The 27763-nt window shown below is 35.4% G+C and overlaps 1 protein-coding gene across 1 annotated transcript; it reads right to left on the reverse strand.

Annotated features, from left to right (window-relative positions):
- Positions 1-2096: 2096 nt before the first annotated feature.
- Positions 2097-23952, reverse strand: Dnaaf3 (Dynein axonemal assembly factor 3). Its single transcript, XM_073989654.1, has 2 exons — positions 23166-23952; positions 2097-3117 (listed from the first exon to the last, which is right to left on the reverse strand). Exons 1-2 carry the CDS (start codon positions 23853-23855, stop codon positions 2380-2382), a joined length of 1428 nt encoding a protein of 475 aa, XP_073845755.1. The 5' UTR covers positions 23856-23952; the 3' UTR covers positions 2097-2379.
- Positions 23953-27763: the final 3811 nt, after the last annotated feature.

Raw genomic sequence — 27763 nt, forward strand, 5'->3', positions numbered from 1 at the left:
AACGACATGTCGCACACTAAAACACCACTTATAGAGGCGGTACAATATTTGTTAATATGTGTGGTATTTTATTAAACTTGAAAATAATAAAGCCCTAATAAACATGTGCTTTTTGTTTTCAAAAACAAAAGATTGAAACAGCTTCTCTTTTTTCAATGAATTACGAGCGACCCCAAACATTTTGGCAAGAATTCTACTTCCTGCGTGATATTGTGTATTTAGTGGAATGATACGGAAACATTCAAACTGAAAATCTAACCAGTTTTCATTCATGTTTTTCAAAATATTCAATCAAATGTGAAAAATTAATAGTTTTTTAAATTCCAATAATTTATAGACATTTCCTTATTTTGTTTACATTTATATTTGACACTAACGTTCCAAACAAAAACAAATTCCTTTGTGGTTGTTGTTCGAGTTGTATTTGTTGTAGTATTAACTTTACCTTGTATTTATTCTTCCATGCACTTTTGGGTAAATACTCGAAATCGGGATACCCTTATATGGGGGCTACAGGAAAACGTGGACCTACGTTGACAAATATGTGCAAGGATATATTATACTCCTTGAGGACTCACTGTGCCAAATTGCAGCCAAGTTGGTTGTAAAATTTGGCTAATAGATGAAAAATACCTTAAATCGGGAGGTACGGCTATATGGGGGTTACACCAAAACATGGACCCAGGGACTCCATTTTCAATACCTGTAATACTATTGATATAAGAAAATTTTTAGCCAAATTTTGTGAGCCTACGCCAATGGTTCGGCAGATAAAGAGTTTTTACCCAATATTTGGGTAAATACTTGAAATGGGGGTACCCATATATGGGGGCTATAAGAAAGGGTGGACCTACGTTGACAAATGTTTGCAAGGATATTTTATAATCATTGAGGACTCAATGTGCCAAATTACAGCCAATTTGGTTGTAAAATGTGGCTTATAGATCAAAAAACCTTAAATCGGGAGGTACGGCTATATGGGGGCTATACTAAAACATGGACCCAGGGACTCAATTTTCAATACGTTTAATACTATTGGTATAAGAAAGTTTTGAGCCAAATTTTGTCAGCCAACGTCAAGTGGTTCGGCAGTTAAAGAGTTTTTACCCAAAGTTTGGGTAAATACTCGAAATCGGGGTACCCTTATATGAGGGCTATTAGAAAACATGGACCTATGTTGACAAGTTTTTGCAACGGTATTTTCTACATATGGAGAACTCACTATGCCAATTTTCAGCCAATATGATTGTACAATGAGGCTAATAGGTAAAAAATACCTTAAATCGGGAGGTACGGATATATGGGGGCTATATCAAAACAAGGACCCAGAGACCCCATGTTCAGTACCAAAAGTTCTTTTGACATAAGAAAGATTTATGCCAAGTTTTGTCAGCCTACGTCACGTGGTTCGGCAGTTAAAGAGTTTTTACCCAAAATTTGGGTAAATACTCGAAATCGGGGTACCCTTATATGGGGGCTATTAGAAAACGTGGACCTATATTGACAAATTTTTGCAAGGATATTTTCTACACATTGAGAACTTACTGTGCCCAGCTACAGCCAATATTATTGTAAAATGTGGCTAATAGACAAAAAATACCTTAAATAGGGAGGTACGGTTATATGGGGGCTATATCAAAACATGCACCCAGAGACCCCATGTTCAGTACCAGAAGTTCTGTTGACATAAGAAAGATGTGAGCCAAATTTTGTCAGCCTACGTCAAGTGATTCGGTAGTTAATGAGTTTTTACCCAACACTTGGGCAAATACTCGGGTATTTACCCACTAGTTTAAAGTATTGTAAAACTATACATTTTGAAACGAATTTACAACCTAAACCCAGGAATAGGGTGTGAAATGTTGTATTTGCCATTCAATATAGTAAATACCCAAATAAATACCCACAAATGGGTATTTACCCGGTATTTACTCACCGTGTGGGTATTTACCAGGTAAATACCCAGTAAATACCATCTCTATATACGAATTAACCCGTTCATACGACATGGTGCATACTTCATACCAACATGTTCATTTTTTCATATTTTTTGTTTGTTGATTTTAAAGGAAGTTTCAAACAAAAGACATTCAAAATTAGTTGATATGAACTGGAAAAATAATTTTGTTTCCATCCAACATCTATTTTATGTTATATTCTATTCATTTCAATCATGTTTTCTATTTTTTCTTAAAATTGTGATGTTTTCAACACATTTTTAAAATTTTCTATTTTCAAAATTAACGAGAGACAGACCTGCCAAAATAACTTTTTGGTATAAAGACTTTCAGGCAGGTATTTCATTTTAGTTTTTAGATGATGATATGATGATGATATTCAGGCATTTAACAGAAAACATACAATACAATTAAATAATATTTAATTAATTTTTTTAAATTTGAAATGGGATCGTTTAGCATTAATAGCGTCGTAGTTTATAACGGATTTCAAATTGTTTCCTTTTCCAAAACTAAGCAGTTTTTCATCAAAGTTGTCCACCACATCCTTCCTTTCAGTACACAGCAATTTGCCTTCAAAAATAAGTATAGACGGTGAGCGCATAATACTGACGAATGACTCTTTCAGGAATGAAAAGTAGTTGTGGGATACAAAGATTATATCAAAAAATTCCGTCCAGCGTGAATTATTGTTTTGCATTGTAAAAACACATTCCGTAGAGAGAAAGTTAATTTGAACCCCGTTAGCTCTTATCCATGGATGTTCGTAATCTGACAGCGTCACCATTACATCATTATTAGTACTTGTAAGAATTTTGCTCATTTGAAGACGAACACTTCCGTATTTATGTGAATGGGTAAGATCGTGTTCGTATGGTGTTTGAGATGTTAATTCGTGAAATAATTCCAAAATATTTCGTTCAGTAATATCAGTTGAGCGATAGTCATTTTCCCCGTGTGCGGATTTTAGCATTCGTTTATCGGAAGTCGTCAGACCAAAATTTACAAATGGACCAGTTTGAATATCGCCAACATAACCGCGATGAAAATATTGTTCACCATTGCGAACCAATCCAGCTGATAACGTTTTATTCGGCAAGTGATATTCAAATTCTGGGAAGGTGAATGCGATGCCAGTTTCTCGCCAATGTCTATATTCCTGAAAAAAAAAGAAAACAGAAGGTCCGATAAAGCCTTTCTATATAAAACAACAAAAGTAAATATGTAGGTACAAACAGTGAGCGTCAGAATGAAGTTTACAACTCTCAAGGTTGTTTTGATTGCATTATTACACCGACATAGAGATATTATACTTATAAGATATAAATGTCAATTTTTAAGTATTTAGTGGTGAATTAAAATCCAGAAAATATTAGGCCCTTCCAATGTTTCATTTATATCTTTGGTATTAACCCCAGACTAGGGTCTTTAAAATCGTGTCAATTTGAGTGAAAGATATTATTTTCATATCTCCGAACCCATAAAAGCCATTTATCCGCACACCGCTACTGTCATGCACCCCCGAACATACAGGAGACTGCACTGTATTTGATTGCGTATACATTATTCTCGCCGTTAAAATCTTCGTTCATATTTATTTTTTACAGTTTTTGGCATTTTTTGCGACGCAATGTGTGAAAATCGTCGGGACTATGGAAAAACATATTTTCCCACGTTATATTCGCTAAAACACTACGAAAAAATTTCAGAAATGCCTACGAAGCTTTCAATGATGGGAACGCGGTAAATATACTCAAATATTATGAAGTCTTCTATATGTTCAGGGGGTGTATGGCAGTAACGGAGTCTGGCTAAATTAATTTTATGGGTTCAGGGATATGAGAACAATATCTTCCACTTACCAAAAAAATTCGACAGAATGTTTAAATGGAGACCTATTTTATGCCAAAATTACACGAAAAGGGTGCCAGATTACACCAAAACGCTCGTTGAATTATTGTTTGGAGGCTCGAATGTGATAATAAGTTCAAAGGTCAAAATAACCCTTCATTTTGTTAAAGAAATAAAAAAATTCTGACGATTGGCAAAAAGAGTAAACATTATTTTGACGCGTTTTAAGAGCCTAATATGTTCTGGATTTTGAGAGGTGTAAACTTTATTTTGACGCTATCTGTATGTACATTAGGGTTATGACTTCTTGCCGTTTTTTTCAAAAATGATTTCCTGTAGCAGGAATGACTGAACTTAGATTTTAAATAAACAATAAATAATTAAAACACTAAAGTGTTTTATTTTATAAATGCACTAAAAACTAGAAAATAACACTTTAGTGTTTTAATTATTTATTGTTTATTTAAAATCTAAGTTCAGTCATTCCTGAAAAAAAAACGGCAAGAAGTCATAACCCTAATGTTCTTTTAGCCTCTTCATGATGGAATCGCTCAAATAAAAAGCTTGCATTTAAATTAAAATGGGAAAAATGAAAAATTAAATGGCAATAAATGACAGTTGTTTTATTTGAGATATCCCATCATGAAGAAGACTTTACTTATTGACGCTAAGAGAAAAATTATTTTCTAATTTCTGTAACCTAATTTTTTATTATTTCTTTTTTTCATAATCGTGTATTGTCATCCAAATCTGAAAAGTGTACAAAGTTTTGCATCGTCTAGTCAACTGCACATGTGTTAAAAATGAGTTACTAGGTACATCATATGAAAATATTCAACAAAATATTGCAATTTACCCCAGAACATTGTGCAATTGAGTGAGAAGTCTGCGTAGTTTCGGTAAGGGCGTACAAAAAACAAGCACATTACAATTTCTCTGTCTATACATTCATTCCCAGCAAAAAAAGTCATTACCAAATAATGACTTTATTCAGTAAATTTTTCCAGTTGTAACTACTTACTAAATGACCGTAAAAGTCATTATTTTAACATGGGGATGTCATAGGGAGGAAGTACTTCCTTAAATGTGTTTTTTAAGTACATATTTAACCACTTACCAGTAGTCAAAAAAAGCTAAAAAGCATATGTTCTATTTTTAGAACAAATGTGGTGAAATTATATTAAAATTCAACATTCCATTTATTTTTTGTTTTTATTTCTTTTTTTCTTTTATTCCGCTACCTGTCGGTGTCGAACACATGAACTTCTGATTTCTAGCCAAACACACTACACACTAGGCCACTCGTACAAATAGTAAGGGTTGTTTAAAAACATCCATGTACATCAACATTTCTTCGTAATTTTGTCAACAAAAAACTCCCATGCTGACGGTGAGCTTTGAACACACAAACGTAGGATTTGTAGTCAGACACACTAGCCCTGTGCCACCGTACTTATTCCTTTGTAGGTAAGTAGTAAGTAAGGATGTAACTAGTTATATGTTACCTGTTATATATGTATGTACTGTCTGATAATGCGGAGGGTAATGATTACGCATTACCTGGTAATGCAGAAAGTAATGACATGTGCCTACAACATTTTTGCTGGGTTAGCCTATGGTTAAATAAATCGCTGTAAAAAGGTCCCGCACAATACTGTAAAATGAAAAAAAAAATCTCAAAAATTATTTCCTGTTGCACGAGTAAATGAACTTTTGCCTATCAATGATTAAAATAACTTCTATTCCATTTAAATCTTGAAAAAGGTCACGCACAAACCACTTTTAATTGCCGATGATGTGGATGAGAGAAAGACCGCCTTTGGCAGGGCAGCCGTATACAAGGGCGTCAAAGTTATTAACTGTAAGGATGAGGAATCGCATGATTTCCTCACCCAAACAGTGAATGGCTCTGATGCTCTGTGGGTCGGTTGCAGGCTGGCTGAGACTTCCATCACCGAAATCCCATCCAGAATCGCGGAGACAACATGTGTGCCACCTCCTGATTGGGATGTGGCACAGGTGTTGAAGCTGATCAGGAAGCAAAACAGGCCCATCCAGACCGACAGCTGGAAATTGGTAAAATCCTTCACAGAAGGAGGAGGTACGGTGATGAAGTTCACCATGGATAGTTCGAGCGCCGAGTTTATTAAGAATTGTAAGAGAGAGCTAAACTTCGGGTTGGACTGGCTTCGGATCCGCTTCTCGCAGTCTTAGTAAGGAGTTCGGGCAGCAGGGCCTTTGCGTGGTGCAGATCAACCTGCATCATTACAAAGCGGCGGCTGCAGAAGTCCTTCTCTCCCTTACAAAATCTGAAATAGACATCGCTTTGTTTCAGGAACCCTATTTATTTGGAAATAGGGCTTCTGGACTAAACGATGGAAGTTACTTCCTTTTCTATACCTCGAATGGGGAGAAGGTAATGACTTGTATTATAGCGAAGAAAAGTTTAAAAGTTCTTATTCAACTCTATAATTACAGTAATGGCGATCGACAGTATAGAGGCTGGATGTTGGCTCTGAAAGAGCCTTGGTGCTGGCCTTGGTCTACATGCCGTATGAGGTACCTGACCCACTAAGTAGATTGGTGCGTAAGTTGGTGGCTGACTTTTCGGGCAGTTGCAAAGTAATAATGGGCTGTGATTTCATTTTAATTAATGATCTACGAGTATGTAATAGGGGAAACACGGCCACCTTCCAGAATAAGGTAAGAGAGGAGGTAATAGACCTCACTCTTACAAATATGGAGGATGCTTCCATAACAGACTGGAGGGTATCGGAGGAATGCTCCTTTTCGGAACATAGGACGATACACTTTCGAGTCTCGTGTGGAAGTAAAAGAACCTATTGGGCCTCTTCAAGACTGTGTGAAATTCCAGAACTTCACACAGAGAGGGAAGTTAACAGGCGGGTTGAGGACCTAACAAAGATTCTGCGGGATTGCCCATTATTTTATCCAGGTAGGAGAATACAGACAGTTTGGTGGAATAAAAATCTGGCTAGCTATAGGAAGGCTAGCAGGAGGGCATATAACAAAGCGAACAGGACCAAACTTAGTACAGATTGGGACCAGTATAGAGCTAGCTCCAATAAGTACAAAAACGAGGTCAGGAAAGCCAAGAGGAGCTCCTGGATAAACTTTAGTGAGGTGATATGTGATGCAGCGGCTAGATTTCGCAAGGTGATCTCAAAGGACCCTAAACCTATTGGGAGCATCAAGCAAAGTGATGGTACGTGGACGAACTCCGCTCTAGAGACTCTTGACCAGCTGGCAGAGACCCACTTTCCGGGATGCAAGGACGCTGACACTTATCCAAGTCTGGATTCGAACAGAATCTATACTCCTGACGAGGGGGTTTTTGTCAACAGGTTGATAAGCGACCCAAGGATCTCTTGGGCGATCAGCACTTTTCAGGCCTACAAATCTCTTGGTCCAGATGGTGTCATTCCGGCGATGCTTCAAAACGCACCGCCGATTTTGACCACTATACTGAAGGTTATTTTTAGGGCCTGTCTAAAGCTGTCACACATACCGGCACTGTGGAAAGAGGTAGCAGTGACTTATATTCCCAAGGCTGAGAAGCCAAGCTACGCGTTGCCGAAGGACTACAGACCGATTAGTCTTTCCCCTTTTCTATTGAAAACTTTAGAAAGGCTGCTCGACTTGAAGATTAGATCTTATATATATCGTAACCTTATAAGCAGCTCACAGCATGCTTATATGAAAGGCAAATCTACTGAAACAGCGCAACACGAGGTACTGGGTTATATTGAGAAGAACATGAATAACATGGATCACACATTGGCCGCTTTTCTAGACATAGGAGGAGCGTTCAATAACGTGAAATTTTAATCCATTAATTTTTCTCTGGAGCTAGAGTGTCCCCTCTATCATATTCAACTGGATTGATAGAATGCTAGAGAGCAGACTGATCAATTCCAGTATTGGAGAGATTTCCGTAAGGAAGTCAGTCACTAGGGGCACCCCACAGGGTGGAGTTTTATCACCACTACTGTGGCTTCTAGTGGTGAACGGGATACTCAAGGAATTCGAATATTTAGGAACTAAAGTAGTAGCATATGTTGACGATTTTGTCATTTTAATTAGTGGAAAATTCTTGTCGATGCTGTCAGAACTGATGCGGGGTGCGCTGGTTCAGCTCTCTCGCTGGGTTCACCAAAATGGTCTTGGGGTGAACCCTGCAAAGACTGAGCTGGTACTATTCACCAGAAAAAGAAATATTGCCGAATGTGTGCCGCCAATGCTGGATGGTGTGCGGTTGGATCTCTCTACGGAGGCAAAATAACTGGGAGTGGTCCTGACCATCGGCTAAGTTGGAAAAGGAACACGGAGGAGCGCACCAAGAGGGGTCTGATCGCGCTCTATTCCTATAAGAACTCCATAGGCAAGAGTTGGGGTCTCAGACCACATGTAATACATTGGTTGCATAGGACAGTGGTCTGTCCCATTTTGACCTATGGTTGTCTCGTCTTGTGGCACGCCCTAAGCAATAATTCCAATCTGTCCAAGTTAGCTACTGTGCAACGAGCTGCGTCAATTATAATTACTGGAGCAACAAGAAGCACCCCTCAGGCAGCATTGAATGCCATACTGAACGTCCAGCCCATGGATATTCTTGTACAGTATCAAGCATCACGATCTGCCTTGAGGCTTAAGGAGCTAAATCTGTGGCGTTGTTCACATCTTGGACATGCTAGTGTTCTACAGCGGATATATGGTCAGATTGAACTAAGAGACAGGGGAGATGAGACTGACTACATCTCACCAAGCCTGGACTTTGACATAGCTGAAGTAATAATCCCCGACAGGAGTGAATGGGAACAAGGCAGACCACTTCCCGATAGCTTACCAATCTTCACCGATGCACACTGGTCGAAACCACTGATCTAGCTGCGCGAAAGTCAAAAAATCGAACTATAAAATTGCGAAATATTTTCCATTGTATCGATTGCAGACACTTTGCAGACAAAGAATTTGTTTCTTTCATTTTTGTTGTTGTAAATATTCACTCAGTTATTCACTATCAAATACAAGAGTTTTTGTTGCATCAGATTTTAAAAAATTGTTGCAAAAAAATTAACTTCATATTGGTTTAAATGTTAAATAAATTCGTAATGAAAATGGACAAGATATATTTTTAATTAATAGCAGAGGGTGTGATTTAAATTATAAAAATTAGTTTGGTGTCTGGAGATACTTAGTTATATAACAATAAATTTTCAAAAAATTCAATTTTTTAGTGTTTTTATGGGTTGTACGCGCTTGTTCCATAGAGTGCATCTTGTAAACTTGGCCGAACTTAGGTCCGATTATTTTTTGGGGAATGAAATTGGACTCTCTGGATACTGAATAACCACATTCGGGCTGCAAATATGTGCAAATCTTTTAATGACTGCACTTTTAAAATAAGGGATTTTGCATGAAATCCATACAAATTTAGCTGTGGATTTGTATGGGAGCTAAATCAAAATATGGACCTTTTTGGAGAAATGTTGGCAAGGATGAGTTCTACCCCCGGAGACACTATAATACCATATAATAGCTAAATATGTTATTAAATGTGGGATAACAAGTAAAAATTCAACGAATCGGGGGTACCATAAAAGGGGCTACATCCAAACATAAATCCGTATTGAAAATGTTTTGCAAGAAGATCTTATACGCAGTGAGAACACGGAATGCAAAATTACAGCCAATTTGAATAAAAAATGTGGTCAGATATTCATAATACCTTAAATTGGGAGGTACGGTTACATGGGGGCTATATCAAAACGTGGACCTTTGTTCATAATTTTTGGTGGAAATATTTTGTGACCACTAGGAACCCTAAGTACCAAATTACAGCTAATTTGCTACGAAATTGTGGCTTAAATTCTCAAAATACCGAATATCGGAAGGTACTGTTATATGGGGGCTATACCGAAACATTAGCCGATATTGTTCATATTTGGCTTATTATTACCCACAGGTACAAGCTGAGTTTGTGCAAAATTTCAGTGACGTATCTCAATTCGTTCGCAAGTTATGAATTTCGCGCCGCTAGATCAGTGCTTTCGACCACCGTGCGATGGGTCGAAGATGGAAGAAGGCTCGTATAAGCTTAATGACAATTGTAGTGTTTTTCAGGAAGAAGTTTTTGCGATTTGGAAAGCCTTGGAGCTACTAGTGGGAATGACGGACCTGGTAGATAAGATAGTCATTGTTTACGTGGACAGTCAGGCTGCTCTAAAAGCGTTAAGGTCATACACTATTAAATCTAGGACTGTTATAAATTGAACTGAGGAACAAAAACAAGCTTTTGAGCAGTGCAAACAAGAGCTAGCAAGTACTACTTTGTTGTCCTATCCGTGTGAAAATGCTGCAACATCAATTTGTGTCAATGCATCCGATTATGCCATGGGTGGTGTCTTACAGCGATATGTCAACGGTGAGTAGAAACCGATTGGATTCTTTTCTAAGAAATTATTGCCTACTCAGACAAAGTATAGGGCATATGATCGTGAACTGTTGGCTATATATTCTTCACTAAAGCATTTCCAGTATTTCTTAGAAGGTCGTCAGTTCTACATTTTTACTGATATTACGACAGATATACGACATATTAGCGGCAAGAATAATGTTATTGCTGATACCATGTCACGTATAGAGGCAATCAAAACACCTCAATGCATAGATTTTAGAGAACTAGCTAGGAGCAGGAGAAGGATCTGAGATTTACTGTGATGTATCCGGCTCTACTATAACACCTTACGTAACACGGTCATTTAGAAAGTTGGTTTTTGATACTTTTCATGGATTATCTCTGATGTATTCTGATGTATGCAGCTTCTTTCCATCAAACACTCGTTTAGAAGGAATTAGAAACCCTTTGCAAGCAGATGGGTTCATTCCGGATGGTAAGTCATCCTCAAAACATCGACGTTAGAATTCCGGAAGCAAATCAAAACCGTATTGCTGTTATCATTTCAAATTTGGCGGGAAAGCCAGAAAATGTGTTGCCCGATGCAATTACAGAACACCAAGATCTAAAAACTGAATGATGGACCGTCTTTGGTGAGGGACGAGTGTACCCCAGAAGTATGTCGCCTGTTTGTTCGAGGCACTAAATCGAAAATCAGGTATTTAGTAAATACAGGAGCGGATTTAACGGTGTATCCGGTCTCAAAAACCATGCGCAGTCAACCTCCCAATCAATTTGTTTTGTATGCCGCTAACCAGACACCCATCAGAACTTATGGCACAAAAACCCTTTACATAGATTTGGGGCTGAATCGATTGTTTAAATGGAACTTCGCGATTGCTGATGTACAGAAACCTATTATTGGATCAGATATTATTGATATTAAAAATAATAGTCTTATAAACCCCCACACCAATCGGAGATGTAGTGGCTCTATAGCAAGTGTGCAGGATTCCTCAATTAAGTGCATATCAAGCGCATCTGCGTATACGTCATTACTTCGAGAATTCGACGATTTAACAAAGATCAATTTCATATCGAATGCAAAACATTCAGTTCAGCATCAGATTCATACAACCAAAGGTCTACTAGTTTACTGCAAACCTAGACGTCATCCACATAAAAAATTAAAAGTTGTGAAGAAAGAATTCGAGGAAATGAGTCGTCTTGGAATATGTCGCCCACCAAATAGCAGTTGGGCTGGTCCGCTACATATGGTGAGGAAACCGAATGGAGTGCGACGCCCGAGGTTTGTATGCTAGCACAATTCCAGAACGACACGCAGTTCCATATATTCATGATTTTGGTGCATTGCTTGATGCTAAGATGGTGTTTAGAAAGATTGATTTAGTGAAAGCTTACCACCATATACCGGTGGAGAAGATGTAAAGAAGACAGCAATAACAACACCCATAGGGAATTTCGAATTTTCCAAGATGACATTTAGATTGGCAACGCTGCACAAACATTCCAGAGATTTATGCATGAGGTATGTGGAGACTTGAATTTCGTTTACTTTTATATAGACGACATTCTCGTTGCATCAAATGTCCGGAAGAACATCAACAGCATCTTAGGAAATTATTTGAAAAACTTCTCGAGTACGGTCTCACTATCAACATCGGTAAAAGTGTTTTTGGAGCTACTGAATTAGAATTTCTTGTTATCTTGTGACCAAGGATGGAATGAAACCTCTTCCTAGCAGAGTTCAGGTAATACAAACACATATGTAAGCTTCCCAGCACTATCAAGGATCTTCGCCGTTTCCAGTGTATGATCAACTTCTTCAGAAGATTTCTCCCAGGTGCTGCAAATTCACAAGCAATTATACGCAACATGTACAACGGTAATGTGAAGAACGATAAAAGCGTTATAAATTGGACTGAGGAACAAAAACAAGCTTTTGAGCAGTGCAAACAAGAGCTAGCAAGTACTACTTTGTTGTCCTATCCGTGTGAAAATGCTGCAACATCAATTTGTGTCAATGCATCCGATTATCCCATGGGTGGTGTCTTACAGCAATATGTCAACGGTGAGTAGAAATCGATTGGATTCTTTTCTAAGAAATTATCGCCTACTAGTATAGATAGAAGTATAGATCATATGATCGTGAACTGTTGGCTATATATTCTTCACTAAAGCATTTCCAGTATTTCTTAGAAGGTCGTCAGTTCTACATGTTTACTGACCACAAACCTGTAACATTGCGCAATTCACAACAGATATACGACATATTAGCGGTAAGAATAATGTTATTGCTGATACCATGTCACGTATAGAGGCAATAAAAACACCTCAATGCATAGATTTTAGAGAACTAGCTAGGAGCAGCAATCCGCTGGCCTACAACATAAGCTTATGAAAAATTAAGGATCTGAGATTTACTGTGATGTATCCGGCTCTACTATAAGACCTTACTTAACACGGTCATTTAGAAAGTTGGTTTTTGATACTCTTCATGGATTATCTCTGATGTATTCTGATGTATCCGCTGCTGAAATGGTTTACGGAAGCAATCTATCATTATCTGGGGAACATATTATTGATTCGCTACAAGAAGAATCCGATTGGATAACCGAATTCCGAAACAAGATGAGCAATTTAAAGCCAGTTATAACAGGATTCTGGTTGAAGGAAAAGAGAAAGTTGTTTCTATTGACAGATTGAAACCGTATATAGTATCCGATGAAATAAACAATCAAGCACACGAAACAAAGAAATCAAAACCCACAATAAAGAAAGTTCGTTTCGTTGAATGACAACGCTGGAGGGGGAGTACTGTGGCGGCTTGAAAATACCCAATTATTATATACTTTAAAAATATTATTTTTATTTCAGCAAGTTACCGCTGACTTTGCAATATTCTCTTTTCATCAACATAGCATTGATTTTCATAATTAATGATTTTGTAACAATCAAAATAATTTTAATTTTTTTCCAGTTCTAATTTGTCTTTTGAAGAATAAACATTAAATCTATTTTATAAAATTAAATTGTTGTGGATTTATTTATCTAACCCAACATGATGTCAAGGTGTTCTTCGTTTTGCTTATTACATGGCATTTCGTCTTGGATGGATTTAAGAATTTCCCAGTTCCTCATTATGTATATAGTAGTTTGCGTAGAATTCAGATCGATATTGTAAAATTACGTATTTTTAGTACATTGAACTAAAATTACGTGATCGGAATAAGCCGTGTGTTCCAGGCATTGTATATTAACTTGGCGTTTACACAAGACAGACTGTCTGCAAATACAACTCTGATTTACTAATACATACAAATATTTGGCTAGTTGCCTCGGCCCTGTCTGGTAATTTTCGTAGACAGTAAACAATGACATTTATGAATAAATGAAAACAAAACTATTTCAAATAACAAAAAAGACAACAGGACTGGGATGAAGCAAAACAAAAACAAAATATGTGAACGGAAAACAAAAAGAAATCGACGATTTTTATTCATAATTTTACAACTGTTTTTAACATGTTTTATACCCAGCAAAAATTTGGTAAGCACATGTCATTACTAGATGCATTACCGAGTAATGAGTTCTCATTACACTCCGCATTATCAGGTAGTGCATATATAATGGTTTACACATTACTACTTACTTCCTTACTTACTACTTACTTATTAAGGAATAAGTTCGGTAGCACAGAGCTAGTGTGTCCGACTGCAAATCATAGGTTTGTGTGTTCAAAGCTCACGGTCGGCATGGGAGTTTTTTGTTGACAAACAACCCTTACTATTTGTAGAGTGGCCTAGTGTGTAGTGTGTTTGGCTAGAAATCAGAACTTCATGTGTTCGACACCAGCAGGGAGCGGAATAAAAGAATAAGAAGAAATAAAAAATAATTGGAGTGTTGAATTTGAATATAATTTCACCACAATTGTTCTAAAAATAGAACATACGCTTTTTAGCTTTTTTTGACTACTGGTAAGTACTGTACTTAAAAAACACATTTAAGGAAGTACTTCCTTCCTATGATATCCCCATGTAAAAATAATGACTTTTACGGTTAATCAGTAAGTAGTTACAATTGTAAAAATTTACTGAATAAAGTCATTATTTGGTAATGACTTTTTTGCTGGGTAGTTGTCAAATCCATAGAATATCTGTCAAATAAATTACTTAAATCCCCAAAACACATGTTTTAAATGCAAGTACAAAATGCGTTTAAAACATTGATGCTCAAAATATTTTGTTCATTAGTCTCTCTGAGAGTGTCTTTCCTTTGCTAAACCACGGCAGATGAGAAAAAAAGAGAACGTGTGTTGTTGTTGTAGTCACGTTAACGTATATGGCTGATCTTGGCTGGTTTAAAAATATAAAATATATTTAAATCTAACATGTGGCAATTCAATATGTATACTTTTAGTTATAGTTATTACGGTTATGACTTTTTTACAACCTCATATCCCTGTATCATAGCGTGATGAGCTGTTACCTAAGATTAGATAATATCTTAATTATAAGATGATTCGATGGAAAAAGCTCACGCACAAAAAGCTTTTAAAGTTTTCATATATGAGCTTTGTTGAAAAATTTTTGGAGTCACTTTAAGCACATACATAATCCAGAACAAGCTTTAAAGCCACACGGCATAACCAAAATGGCATAAGCTTTTGTTTCTTACCAATGTATATATATCATTTTAATGTATATATCATTTTAAATCACATATAACTTTATTTCATATATCATATCAAGTGAAAGTGGTTTGTGCGTGACCATTTTCAATATTTAAATGGAATAAAAGATATTTTAGGTCATTCACTCGTGCAGAAGGATATAATTTTTGAGAAAAATTTTCTATCATTTCATAGTATTTAAAAAAACAAGTAAAAAAGCATTAATTTCGGCCGGGCCGAACTTTTCATACCCTCCACCATAAAATATTCATTCCTGTCCCCAACTTTAAGTGAGTACGTTAAAATGTCAGATAATGTACATAAAATGCTTCATTCGGGAGGTCCTTTTTATGGTGCCTATATCTAACTGTTGACAATTTTTGGTGGGCTAGAAATTGGGAGGTACTGTTATATAGGGGTTATAATAAAACATGGGCCTATGTTGACAGTTTTTGATGGGAGCCTTTAATGTCAAATAGCTCCTAATTCGGTTAAAAAATTTAGCTAGAATCCTCAAAATATCGAAAATCGGTACATAACGTGGGAACTTCAAATGTCATTAACAGCTAGTTCGGAGGTATCTGGGCAATACGAAAATATGAACTTAAATGAACAAATTACAGAAAGTTCGTCCAAAAAATAAAGCTAAGGTACGGAAAATCGGGAGGTTTGTTTTGTGGCTATACAAAAACATGGACCTACGTTCGGTTAAACATTTTAAGTAAAATCCTCAAAGTACCGAAAATCGGAAAGTATCGTTATATTGGGGTTATGTTGAAAATTGTTGATGCAGATGTGTGGTGACCACTAAAACCTTCAAATGTCAAATTACAGTTAGTTCTGTTAAAAATTGTAGCTAAAATTGCCAAATTACTGAAAATTGGGAGGTACCGTTACATGGGAGCTATATCCGAACATGGACCTATGTTGTTTTTGATGGAGAGGTGTTGTGACCACTAAGAACTTCAAATGTCAAATTACTGCTAGTTCGGTTTTATATTGTAGGTAAAATCATCAAATTACTGAAAATCGGAAGGTACCGTTATATGGGGCTTTCTTGACAATTTTTGGTGGAGAGGTGTGGTGACCACTAAGAATTTCAAATGTCAAATGTTCAAATTACAGATAATTCGGTTAAAACTTGTAGGTAGGTACCTGAAATCGGGCGGTAACGTTATATGGGGGCTCTTCCAAAACATGGACCTATGTCCACTAGTTATAAATGTTTATTGACAATTAAGAACCCTAAATTTCAATTGATAGCTAAATCGGTCTGAAAATGTAAATAAAAACGTCAAAATGCCGTAAATCGGGGGTACCGTTATATGGGGGCTATACCAAAACGTGGACCTAGGTCCACAACTTTTGTTATATAAGTTTAGTTACACTTAAGAACCCTAAATGTCAAATTATAGCTTTGTCGGTCTGAAAATGTAGCTAAAAACGCCAAAATACCGTAAATCGGGGGGTACCGTTATATGGGGGCTATACGAAAACGTGGACCTATGTCCACAAGTTTTGTTATATATGTTTATTGACACTTAAGAACCCTAAATGTCAAATTATAGCCAAATCGGTCTGAAAATGTAGCTAAAAACGTCAAAATACCGTATATCGGGGGGTACCATTATATGGGGGGTATACCAAAACGTAGACCTATGTCCACAACTTTTGTTATATAAGTTTATTGATACTTAAGAACCCTAAATGTCAAATTATAGCTAAATCGGTCTAAAAATGTAGCTAAAAACGTCAAAATACCGCAAATCGGGGGGTACCGTTATATGGGGGCTATACGAAAACGTGGACCTATGTCCACAAGTTTTATTATATATGTTTATTGACACTTAAGAACCCTAAATGTCAAATTATATCCAAATCGGTCTGAAAATGTAGCTAAAAACGTCAAAATACCGTAAATCGGGAGGTACCGTTATATGGGGGCTATACCAAAACGTGGACCGATATAGCCCATCATCGAACTTGACCTGCCTGCAAACAAAAGACGCATTTTCCCAAAATTTCAGCGTCCTATCTCCATTTTTGTGGATGCTAGAGTGATTACCACAGACGGACGGACGGACGGACGTGCTCAGATCGACTTAGAATTTTATCCTGATCAAGAATATATATACTTTATAGGGTCACAAATGAGTATTTCAATGCGTTACAAACGGAAAAACAAACTTAATATACCCTCCATACTATGGTGGAGGGTATAAAAACAAAAGTGGTTTGTGAGTGACCTTTTTTAATAATTAAATGGAATGAACGTTATTTTTGGCATTATTAGGTAAAAGTTCATTCATTCTTACTACAGGAAATAATTTTTCAGAAAAAAAGGTAAAATAATCATAACCCTAATAGTTATATTCCAAAACCTGCAAAATGGTACTAGGTATGTACTAAAAGGTACTCTAGTACCATATCCCATTTTGTGCTAAAAAATTGTTCCCTTACTCCTATTGACGATTTTCCAAATTTAATTGACGATTTTCGACAAAAAAACTGTTTGCATATTTTGTATACTTTTTCCATGATTTTGATATGAAACCAAGTGTTGAAAAATTGCCCAAAACTCATCAAAATATGATGTAGGGATACTAGGTTGCATGGTTTAATAAGAAAGGTTAGCCAAAGCTTTCTGTCAATTTAAATTTTTTCTTTCGACTGTTCCTAAAACGTCAAAACAATATACACAATCTGTGTATGTGTCTGTGCTGTTTGAATAATATGCCAAACAATTTTAAAAACAATCGAATTCAATGATTTTTAAAACTGTTTTTAGAACATTTGTATGGAAGAAATTCGTCAGCTTTGCATTGAAACAAACATTTTATCATATCCACAACTCGATTATGTGGAAAAACTTTAACACTTCATTCATTTTTCGCGTTTTTTATAAAATTCTCAAAAATGGTATTGTAAACAAACACGCTTGTTGCTTTTGTGTTTACTAAATTTGACGTTTTAGGAATTCAGGAAAATCAAGGGTTCTATAGATTGTTTTCATTTAAATCTATCTCTTTACTTATACCATGCGCTCATTTACTCAATGACTGTCATAACTCAAAAAATGTGTTTTACGAGTTACCAATTTCTATTTTTTCCACACATTCATTTGAACATTTTTTGAATGTTTTGCTCGTCAATGTTTAAATGTTATCCATTGGAATTTCTTTGGTGCTACCTTACTCAGCGTTTACACATGCCAGTGACAGTTTGAAAAATGCAATACCCAGTTGTTCAATAAATAGCAATTGTCTACTTTGACATTGATCCTAGTTACTTTCCACCCAAAAATGCCACACAAATTATCCTTTTAAAAAGATTGTTTTCGATCATAAACCTAATTAATCTGGTATTACCGTCTTTTCGATATTGTACAATCCCAGATGGGAAATTATTTGTCAACCTATATGTTCATGAAAAACATCAAAATTATGTCTTTATTTACCATTAATATATTGAAGCTACCGAGATTATTATTTGTATTACCGTCTTTTCGATATTGTACAATCCCAGATGGGAAATTATTTGTCAACCTATATGTTCATGAAAAACATCAAAATTATGTCTTTATTTACCATTAATATATTGAAGCTACCGAGATTATTATTTGTATTTCATAACCTTTTTGAGAATATGCATTAAATCTTTGCATTCTTAAAAGAAACAAAAATTTACATGGATTAAAAAATAGTCTGGGCAACTCTTTTTTCATTTTCGACATATCACTGGCAGACAGTTCAAAATTTTACTGGCATGAAAAATCTAGTGCCAGTGGAGTCGACAATACAAAAAATATAATTGTGGTAGTAAAATATTGTGTATGTATTGAATTTTTCGAACTGTCGCTGGCATGTATAAACGCTGGGTAATGAACAATATTTCTCTCTTGAAATCTCTTTTCAACATTATTCCTCTTTTTTGAAAACAAAATAGAAAAAATGTTTTGTCATTTTTTTCTTTACACTTTTTATTCATAATTAAAAAACATATTTGTTGGGCAAAAATAATTTAAGAAGAATATTTATAATATACAGTCAACCAAAAAGTCTACATACACCCTATAAATCTCGAGTTTTAAGGGTAAGGAAACATTTTTATTAAAATCCAAGTACATAGTTCTATTTCATATCCCTAATAAACAAAATTAATTACAACAATAATATATTCCATAGTACGAATAACGGTAAATTCTATAAAAATTAAAAAAAAAATAATAAGGAAAAAGTGTACATACACCCCTATGAAATATGGAAAGCCTGGCTAATATATGACTTTCCATATATCATTAGATTGTGTGTACGTACTCTGGACCAAGACACAATAAGAAGGTACAGCGCCAAAAACAGCTGATTTTTAGACTAGTTGTCAAAATGCATTATTGTAAATAAAATGTAAACAAGCAATTCACAGCACTGCATTATTGTGATCAAATTTGACGTTTGGTATGATTTGATGTAACACCTTCTTATTCCACCATGCTCTGGACATAACCCTTAATGATTTTTCATAGTAAATTTTTGGAAAATAACTTCAAAAACTAGAAATTTCTAGCCAAATTGCCTACAAAGGACAATAATTACAATCATGCCAAAATTACGTCAGGAACATAATTTTTTTCTATCGGAATCAATGACAAAACTACTGAAAACGGTAGGGAACCAATTATTCCACCATTCTGATTACTTAAATGACATAAAAACTGAAAAATTATTAATCGATTATTGTGGTGCATCATTTTTATTGCTCAATTTAAAAATGCCAATTTTTATTTTTTGGTATAACTGAAAAATTATTAATCGATTATTGTGGTGCATCATTTTTATTGCTCAATTTAAAAATGCCAATTTTTATTTTTTGGTATAACGGTACTGTAATCGGAAAATTTTTGTATGCCATCTTAAAGACAACTTTTCAGCCTAATTTTTTAGTTTTTTTTTTAATTTTTAAAAAAATCTCAACTCGTTTCCAAGTTATCAACGTTTACATTAGTTATTTCAGGTTGCATCATTTTCAGTGACAGTCACTGTAGTTCTCTGTAAAATTTTTGCACACCATGTAATAAAATAAAGTGTGGCTAATGGATATGTATGTATGTACATTTACCCATTTAGCTGACTTCAACTTACTAGTAATTTTAACTATCATTTCTGACTACCGAATTGACTGGTTACTGGTAACCCAGCAAAATGTTCGATGCTAAAGATGCCGTTCAATCATGGGTGCAAGTGATCTTGCATGTCATCTTTTTAGCAACTTCATCGATGAATTTTATATGAGCGTGGACCCCAAAAGATGCTATTCATTTTTGGACCCAAAGCGTGTCAATTACACAAATGCTTTGACATGTCATTTTCACCAATGCTTTGGCATGTCATTTCCGCCAATGCATTGGCATGTCATTTTACCAACCCTTTGCAATGACATTATCATTACGAAGAGAGTTTTAACAAAGTTGTTAGTGATTTCGAGTCTCAGACAACATCAAACCTATTGTAAATAATTAATCTTATATATTTAGAAAAATGTGTTTAAATAAAAACACAAAATTCGTCTCTATTGGATCGATGGAATGGGTTCAAATGCTGATGAAAAGATCGAATCTTTCACGACTTCCTTTGCATAGGTTCAAATGCTGATGAAGAGATCGGATCTTTCACGACTTCCTTTGCATTTGTTCAAAGGCTAATGAAAAGATCGGAACTTTCACGACTTCATTTGAACCAAGGCAAAAGATGCCATGAAATCACGTCATCGCATGGAACCCCTTCCTTCAAATTTTGCTGGGAATGCAATGAAGAGACATTTGCCTTTCACATGACTATCGAATCGGGTGGTTACTGATAATGCAGTGAGCGCACAATAGATCCCTTCCTATGACATCCTCATGTTAAATTCACCAGTCTATAGCATGGCGAGTAGATTGGGTGGTAACTACATAGTAGTGTTTACCAGTAGCCAGCAAAATTGCTAGTTATTCCCTACCCAGTTGTTCAATAAATAGCAATTGTATACTGTGACATAGTTATGTAACTAGTTACTCATTGATCCTAGTTACTTTACAACCAAAAATGACACATGGAAATGGGCTGCCTATCATGTCAATTCACTAGTTACAGGTAATGCGGCGTGTAATATATTGACTATTTTATAGACTACCGATGGATAGTGTAATCGACAATGTTTCTCTCTTGTAATCTCTTTTTTAAAGAAAAATATAAACAAATGTTCTGTCATATTGTGTATTCATAATTAAAAAAAACGTATTTTGATGCGTTTGTTGTGCAAAAATTTAAGGTGCCATGAATGAACGTGTTACGATATAAATCATAGAAAGGATGAACAATTTAAGAAGAATATTTATAATATATCTGCGGTAAGTATTGGTATCTATCTTGACATTATATCGCGTCATTTTATTAAACTTTATACATTTTATTTCAGGAACTTTTGAATGATCTGAAGGACACACGAGAAAAACATTCCAAGGACCAAATAAGCATAAGTCGCTGTATCAAGTAGTAACGCTCTAGTTCCAGTATCAAGGATCAAGACGGACCTGTCATATCCATAAGTATACAAGATTATATTGTCATTTGTAAAATTTTTGCACATCATGCAATAAAATAAAGTGTGGCTAATGCATACATATTTATGCATTTAACCATTTATCTGACTTCAACTTTCTAGTAATTTTAGCTATAATTTCTGACTGCCGAATTGACTGGTTACTGGTAATGCAATGAAGGGACAATTGTCTTTCCAAGACTATCGAATTGGTTGGTTACTGGTAATGCAGTAAAGAGACAATTTCCTTTCCAAGACTATCGAATTGGGTGGTTACTGGTAATGCAGTGAGGGGACAATAGACCCCTTCCTATGACATCCCCATGTTAAATTCACCAGTCTATAACATTGCGAGTAGATTGGGTGGTAACTAGGGGTGTTTACCAGTAGCCAGCAAAATTGCTAGTTATTCCCCAGTTACCCCAAACAACTGGGTAGTTACCCGAACAACTGGGTACATATACAATATTTTACTAACACAAATACATTTATTGAATTGTCGACTCCACTGGCGCTCGATTTTTCATGCCAGTAAAATTTTGAACTGGCTGCCAGTGATATGTCGAAAATGAAAAAAAAAGAGTTGCCGAGACTATTTATCCATGTACATTTTTGTTTCTTTTAAGAATGCAAAGATTTAATGCCTATTTTCAAAAAGGTTATGAAATACAAATAATACACATCCGTAGCTGCAATATATTAGTGGCAAATAAAGACATAATTTTGATGTTTTTCATGAAAATATAGGTTGACAAATAATTTCCCCTCTGGGATTATACAATATTGAAAAGACGCCAATACCAGATTCACTACGAGTATGTTTATGATTGAAAACAATCTTTTTAAAAGGAAATAAAATAAAAATAATGAAATATGTATGTATGTTGTGAATTGTGTTTTAAATCTGAAATATAATGCAATTTTGTGTGTTATGTGCAGCTTAAAATAATTTTGAAATTGAACTTGCACTGGTATGTGTAAACACACAAGAAAACTGCACGCCAGTCGAACACTTTTTCGGCATTTTCGAGTATAATACATGTACTCAACTGGCACCAATTTAATGGCATGTGTAACTGCAGGGTTAACTCGAACAACTGCACTTGTAAATAGAGTTGTGCCAATTGAACTATATTGAACGACCTAGTTCACTATTTAGTTCAATGGACACCGGTTGTTTGTATGAACAAACTGCGTATACGTAACATTACACGTTAGTTTGTCGTCCAATTGCCCAACTCTACTTGTAAATAAGACAAATATTTCCGACTGATATGTGCTTATTGAGTCTGAACGAAAAACATGTTGACGAAACTTTAGTCTTCCCTGTCTAATCCGTTCGTAGTCCGGTCTAACTCCATTGTTGTTGTTTTAATTTTTAAAACAGCTAATTTAGTAGTAGAACTTATAAAATTATAAACTTATATATTATACCTAAACAATCTCCTTGAGAAGTTTTTCTTTGGCACTCCAAAGACAAACCTTCTCCACTGTTATATTTTGTTGATTTTTTACAAAAGACAACAATACAGAAATTGTTGGGTTTGCTATATCTATTTAACATATCAATCACTATTAAACGAATGCCAATTATTTGCAGGATGTGAATTATTTTCAAGCATATTATTTTATCCCTTATCATTTAAGTTGGTTTAAGAACGTTTATTACCTGTGAACAGATCTGTGATGCACCTCTATCCTTTAACACCATATTGAGGTCCCAATCGAATTGGCCTTCTCGATAGTCGTAACGCGTTCCCAACAATTTCCTGACTCTATCGCTCCAGTATTGCTTGATGTTGAAAATGTTTTCAGACTTTGGCATCCAAAAATTCAGTGCATTCAGAAGACCATCACGCTCACGGTATTTCAGTCCTTCGATGCTAATGAATGGAGCTAATTTCTGTAGATATTCACTGTCTGTTATCATTTTAAGAAGTGACTTTGTTTTTGCCATCAGGTATTGATGCGAAAAGGGACGCAGTAAAGAATTTCCATAGACATCCATAAATAAATGTGCCTTACTTCGAACATTTATTGTTTCTGGATTTTCCAACGCTATTCCAAGTAATAACATGTTTCGGGCCACTATTTCTACGCACCCATCAATAATATAGAAATTTATTACCGAATTGAAGCCTTTTTCCCGGTGTGTATACAGTTTCGCAATTGTTTTTATTACATGCCTCGGGTCATTGGAACCAAATAATAAAATGTTGATATGTTCTTCATTATTTCTTTCCTTTTTACCGGAACCTTTGTCATCGTTTTTAGAAATATCTGCATTTTCACAGCAGTCTCCGGTAATGCGAAGATATTCTTCGATTAAATCCAACGCTTCGCTTAGGCCCCAAAACATTGTATAATAGCTTTTGATTGAAATATTTTCGAATTTATTGTAATAATACTTATTTAAATTTCCCCGATAGGAACGTTCTTTGTTGTAATGTTTTAAATAATACATGTTGAGTTTCGAATGTTTGGAGCAGTAGCCGTCAGTTGTCATAGTTTCAATAATTGTTTGTTCTTGTTGGTATCTTTGTTGCCAATGTTACAAATCGCTTACTATATTGAAGCAATGCGATTAGTGATTAAAGGAAATAACAGTTATTTGTTACTTTTGTTTAATTCATAGTTCTTCATCAAATGGTTTTTATACTCTTCACCATACTATGGAGCATGGCACAATTACCAAAGTAGTGGTGAAAAGTCAAATCCCTTATAAAAAAAATATTTTTGTTGTAATTTTCCCAACAACATAAAGAAAATATTGACATAATATATTAATAATTTTACGATACCACCTACCTTGGTAATTGTGTCATGCTATGGAGGATATATTAAGTTTGTAACTCTTTGAAATAATTGTTTTAGGGCCTGTTTATGTATGTCGATAAGAAAACGAATGCGGAAGAAAAACTACCAAATTTGAGTGTGTATTTCAAATTTGTTTTTTGTTTTGAAGCAAAAGCAAATGAAATAATATTTCAAAAACTAAAGTTTGGGTGTCTTTCATGCGCACACATTTTCGTTTCGAAATACATAAACTGGGGGTTAGAACCTACAATGTATATACATATGTATATTATTGATAAAGCGTGCAATTCTACATCAATATAGCCATGTCCGACCGTCTGGTCGTATGTGGAAATCACGGATTGAAGTAGGTGGATACATTTTTGGTGAAATCTATTGTAGGTCCGTAGAACTTTTGGTATTGATAATTGGCTATATAGCTCCACGTTTTAGTATTGGCCCCATACAAAGTGAAGCGTGACGCGTCGACATTTTAGGATGTTTTTAGTTCCATTTGATTGGTATTTTTTGTGTTTCCAGAAGCTAGAAAACATTGCTACAAAACATTTTTTTATATAAGTCCCATATAAGGCCCTATATAATGCGACGCCTCACTTTAAAGAGTTTTGAAGGAATTTGAATTTGGAAAATTTCATCAAAATCGGACAGCAAATACGTCAAATCGGCTGAAATTATATATGGCAGCTATATCCAAATCCGAACCGATTTCGATGTAATTTGGCACACTTATTTTTAGACCGAATTCAGCCACACATTCCAAATTTCATCAAAATCGGACGTATATAGCATGTTTGGTGCAGCAAATACCTCACATGGGAGCTATATCCAAATCTGAACCGATTGCAATGTAATTTGGTACGCTTATTTCTAGACCAAATTTAGTCCACTTTCCAAGTTTCATCCAAATCGGACGTATATATCGTGTTTGGTGCAGCAAATACCTCAAATCGGTCGAAAATATATGTATATGGAAGCTATATCCAAATCTGAACCGATTTTCACCAAAATATATAGCGTTCTTTCTATGGCTAAAAAATTATATTCCCCAATTTTCAGCTGAATCGGACAAAAAAGGCGACCTGTATGTTGCGAACAAAAATACATGGACAGACGGGCGGACATGCATAAATCGACTAAGAAAGTGATTATATGTATATCCCCAAAAGGAACTATGGGTCTATTTCGCTTCCTTTTGTATGTTACATACAAATGCACAAAGACATAATACCCCTTACCACTGTGTAGTGTAGGGTATAAAAACTCACTGGGTTTCAAATGCCAATTCCATAGCGCAAACGTCAAATTAATCCTCATAAAGAAGGTTAACCCGGCAAAAAGCTCTAATGCAAGCGCCGTTTTAGCTACATTATCATACCAAAAATCCTGAGTATTTCAGCCATGTAAAACTCAATCATACACTCCAACAGTAATCCAAGTTCCAAATTTCAGGATTACAGCTCTATCCGTTCACCCAAATCCAAATTGTACCAAATTTAGTACTTTTCGTTCGTCAGTAATCTTAATTCCAAATTTCAGGGTTCCAGCTTTATCCGTTCAACCAAATCCAAATTGTACCAAATTTAGAACAATAAAGAACGTTTCGTGCCCAAAAGTACGAATTTTCTAAACTTCCTTAATCCTACAGTCCAACAGTAATTTGAATTCCAAATTTCAGGATTTCAGCTCTATCCGTTCGCTCAAATCCAATTCTACCATATACAGTACCATTTAGTACGCTTTGTACCCCTCAATCTTACACTCCAACACTAATCTTAATTCCTAATTCCATAATTGCTGCTCTATCCATTCGCACAAATCCAAATTGTACCAAATTTAGTACCATTTAGTACGGTTTGTATCCATTAGTACTAATTTCCAAAACTTCGTCAATTCTACACTCCAACAGTAATCTTAATTCCAGCTTTATCCGTTCAACCTTTCTAAATCCCACAGTCCAAGTTCGCTCAAATCTAAATTGTACCACATTTAGTACCATTTAGTACACTTTGTACACATAAGTACGAATTTCCAAAACACCCTCAATCCTACACTCCCGCAGTAATCTTTACTCCAAATTTGAGGATTCGAGCTCAATCTATACCATTTAGTTCTTTTTGTACCAACAAGTACGAATTTCCAAAACTACCTCTATCCTAATTTCCAAATTTCAGGATTCCAGCTCTATGCGTTCGACGAATTTCCAAAATATCCTCCCACAGTAATCTTAATTCCAAACTTCACGCTTCGAGCTCTATCTGTTCACCCATATCCGAATTGTACCAAATTTAGTGCCATTTAGTACTTTTCGTACCCATAAGTTCGAATTTCCAAAACTACCTCAATCATATACTCCAACATTCATCGTAGTTCCATTCTTCAGGATTCTAGTTCTATCAGTGCACCCAAATCCAAGTGGTACTAAATTTATTACCATTTAGTACTTTCCGTACCCATAAGTACGAATTTACAAAACTACCTCAATCATACACTCCAACAGTAATATTGATTCCAAATTTCAGGTTTCCAGCTCTGTCTGTTTACCCAAATCCAACTTGTACTAAATTGAATACAATTTAGTACTTTGCAGAGAACTGTCGGTATAAATACACGTTTTTATGTAGCCCCATAGGACAGATACGCCCCATTTTTGGCATTTTGAAGCTGTTAGCCACATTTTTCATTGTTATACCCTCCGCCATAAGATGTGGCGTACATTATATTTGTCATTCCGTTTGCAACATCATTAAATTTTTGTCAGAGAATCTAAAAAGTATACAGTTTTGACCGGCATACAATTCCAATTCTAAGTCAATTAAATAGAAGTCAGAATATCTCGTAGAAATCAATGAAGATTAATGCAGTCATTTGTAGTAGTCCTAAGATGATTGGCCCCCACATAAAGCTACCGACCGGTTTACTAATTATTAGAATTAGCTGTAAATTCACATTGAAAGTTCCAGTGGTCAGAAAACTCCACGAAAAATTGTTGACATACATAGGTCCACATGTTGATATATATATCCCTCACATCTCGATTTTTGCTATTTTGATAATTTTAGCTAAATTTTCACACAATAATAACTGTAATTCGGCATTTAAGGTTTCAAGAGATCAGAAAACTTTTTTAAGAAAAATTTACGCCATATATCCACATACATATTATTAAGCCCACATATCATGGTACCTCACGATTTTAGCTACTTTGTTAACTTTAGTTATATTTTTCGACCAAAATAACTCTAATTTGAAATTTGGGGTTGCTATTGGTTAAAAAATATACCCACAAAAATTGTAGGTATATTATGTAGGTCCACCTATAACGACCGATGTTGCGTGTTCTCATATTGGAAGGCAAACGATACCGCCCGTTATTAAATTTTTTAAAAGATTTTTTTTAATGAAGTGGCTGTATTTGGTAGTTAGGATTCTAACCCCCTGTTTTTGTAACTT

This window comes from Musca autumnalis, unplaced genomic scaffold (genome assembly GCF_047663935.1).
Source record: "Musca autumnalis isolate F117 unplaced genomic scaffold, ASM4766393v1 scaffold_5, whole genome shotgun sequence".
NCBI classification, from domain to species: domain Eukaryota; kingdom Metazoa; phylum Arthropoda; class Insecta; order Diptera; family Muscidae; genus Musca; species Musca autumnalis.

What these genes read in the sequence shown, in the direction of transcription:
- Dnaaf3 (XM_073989654.1), bottom strand. Translation starts at nt 23,855, where the DNA reads ATGTTTTGGGGCCTAAGCGAAGCGTTGGATTTAATCGAAGAATATCTT. An exon ending in CATCACAGATCTGTTCACAG is followed by an intron (nt 3,118 to 23,165) that starts GTAATAAACGTT and finishes TTTTTTTTTCAG; the next exon opens with GAATATAGACATTGGCGAGA.